Here is a 2,208-nt window from a genome sequence, read left to right as displayed (position 1 = left end):
CCCCCCCGGGTGTCCCCTCGCTGTCACCCCCAGGCCATTCCCCCTCCATCGCCCCCCCGCGGTCACCGCCGGCACTGCAGCGCTGCCGCTCAGCGGGGCTGATGAGGGCGTTAATGAGGGGCGTTAATGAGGAGCGTTAATGAGGGCAGGGTAAATGGACGCGGCAATGAGGGACAGTAAATGCGGTTGGTGAGGGAGTAGTGTTAACGAGCAGTGCTGCTAATGAGGGGCATTAATGAAGATGGGCGGGGCAGGAGTGAGCCAGAGCTTCAGTGATGGGGGGGGTTAATGAGGGAGGGTGCTAATGAGGGGCGTTAATGAAGGTAGGTGCCAATGAGGTGAGCTTTAGGGAGGAGTTTTATTAAAGGGGAGCATTAATGGAAATGTTAATGAAGAAGCATTAATGAGAAAGGTTAATGAGCTGGAGGTTATGACGTGAGGGTGCATTAATTGACACAGAGCACAGAGCAGGGTTTACTGGAGGGCCTGGCCCCGTTAGTTTAATTAAGGGGGTTAATTAATGAGCTCTCGTGCCAGGCACGAGGCTGGCAGTGCAAGCCACGCCCCTGGCCCACCACGCCCCGCCCCTCCCCTGTCAATCACTGATGCCCCGCCCCTACACAAACCCCGCCCATCACATATCAAGCCTGTGAGACCCCGCCCCTTGTCCGAGGCCCCGCCCCTCGGCGGGTTCGAGTTTCATGATGGGGCAGGGGCGGGGCGATCTCCGGACTGACGGCAGCCCTGACCAATGGGAAGCGTCGGGGTGGGACTCGGAGCCGCACTGGCCAATGGGAAGCGGGGGCCGGGCGGCGCAGCCAATGAGGGTCTGGAGCAGGTGGTGGGCGGGGCCCGCGGGAGCAGCGGGCCCGTGAGGGGAAAGGCGGCGGGAGCGGGAGAGAGGTGAGGGGGAATCGGGATATCGCGATAGAGACCGCGATAGACAGCGGGGTACCGGGATAGAGACCGGGATATCGGGATAGAGACCGGGATATCGGGATAGAGACCGGGATAGACAGCGGGGTATCGGGATAGAGACCGGGATAGACAGCGGGGTATCGGGATAGAGACCGGGATAGACAGCGGGGTATCGGGATAGAGACCGGGATAGACAGCGGGGTATCGGGATAGAGACCGGGATAGACAGCGGGGTATCGGGATAGAGACCGGGATAGACAGCGGGGTATCGGGATAGAGACCGGGATAGACAGCGGGGTATCGGGATAGAGACCGGGATAGACAGCGGGGTATCGGGATAGAGACCGGGATAGACAGCGGGGTATCGGGATAGAGACCGGGAAAGAGACCAGGATATCGGGATAGAGACCGGGATAGACAGGGGCGCTGGGCGGGGGGGGCGGGGACGGGTCTGGGGTCTCCTCCCCCTCCCGGGGGTGTCACCCGCCCCCCCGTGGGGGCGGGGCCTGGGAAGGGAGCGGGCGTTGCCATGGGACTGAGTGGGGGCGTGGTCTTCGAGGGGGCGTGGCCTGGATGTGTGATAGGACGTAAGGGGCGCGTCCCCTTAGTGGTCGTGGCCTCTGAAAGGGCGCGGTGCTGGCGTTACCATAGCGACAGAGGGCGCGCGGGGTTGCCATGGGGACGGGCGCGGCCTCTGGGAGGGGGGCGTGGTCAGTTGCCATGGTGATGCGGGCGCGGCTAAAGAAAGGGGCGGTACCGGCGCGCCGTTGCCGTGGTGATGGGGGCGTGTCCTGAGGAAAGGGGCGTGGTCAGGCAGGGGAGGGTTTTGGGGGGGCCGGGGGGGGCGTGGCCGGGCCAGGCCCGACCCTCCCCCATTCCCGGGGGTTCGGGAACAAAGCCGGGGACACGGGCGGTACCGGGACACCGGGGGAGGGGGACACGGGAGGGGACAGCGGGGGGGGGCGATGTCCCCCGGGGGGCCCGGCTGGGGCTGGGACCCCCCGTTCCAGCTGTGGGTGCAGGCGCTGCTCTGGGCGCTGCTTTTGGGGCGCCTCCTCCGCTACGGGGGGGGGCAGGGCCGCGGGGAGCCCCCCCGGGAGCAGCTCGGGCCGGGGGATCCCCAAAACCGGGGAGGGACCCCCCAGAGTGAGCCCTGATTGGGGATGGGGGGGCAGAGGGACACCCCCAAGGTCCCTCCTTTTCCCCCCGAGCCATTTGGGGGGTCCCTGCCTCAGTTTCCCCGATGGGGGGGGGGGTCACTGGTCTGACTGGGCCGTACTGGGAGGCCCC

General features: G+C 65.9%; 1 protein-coding gene across 1 annotated transcript in view; it reads right to left on the bottom strand.

Annotated features, from left to right (window-relative positions):
* LOC121339059 (adhesion G protein-coupled receptor L1-like) overlaps positions 1–1,640 on the bottom strand; it is a gene marked incomplete at its 3' end in the record, with an annotated part of 43,815 nt that extends 42,175 nt beyond the window's left edge. Inside the window, exon 1 of the mRNA XM_041410534.1 lies at positions 1,565–1,640. Within this exon, the coding sequence (XP_041266468.1) occupies positions 1,565–1,640 (76 nt within the window). The remainder of the gene's footprint in view (positions 1–1,564) is intronic.
* Between the last annotated feature and the right edge of the window lie 568 nt (positions 1,641–2,208).

This window comes from Onychostruthus taczanowskii, unplaced genomic scaffold (genome assembly GCF_017590055.1).
Source record: "Onychostruthus taczanowskii isolate IOZ18803 unplaced genomic scaffold, ASM1759005v1 scaffold326, whole genome shotgun sequence".
NCBI lineage: Eukaryota > Metazoa > Chordata > Aves > Passeriformes > Passeridae > Onychostruthus > Onychostruthus taczanowskii.
The sequence above is the reverse complement of the archived record's forward strand: the minus strand, read 5'-3'. Positions and strand labels throughout refer to the sequence as shown.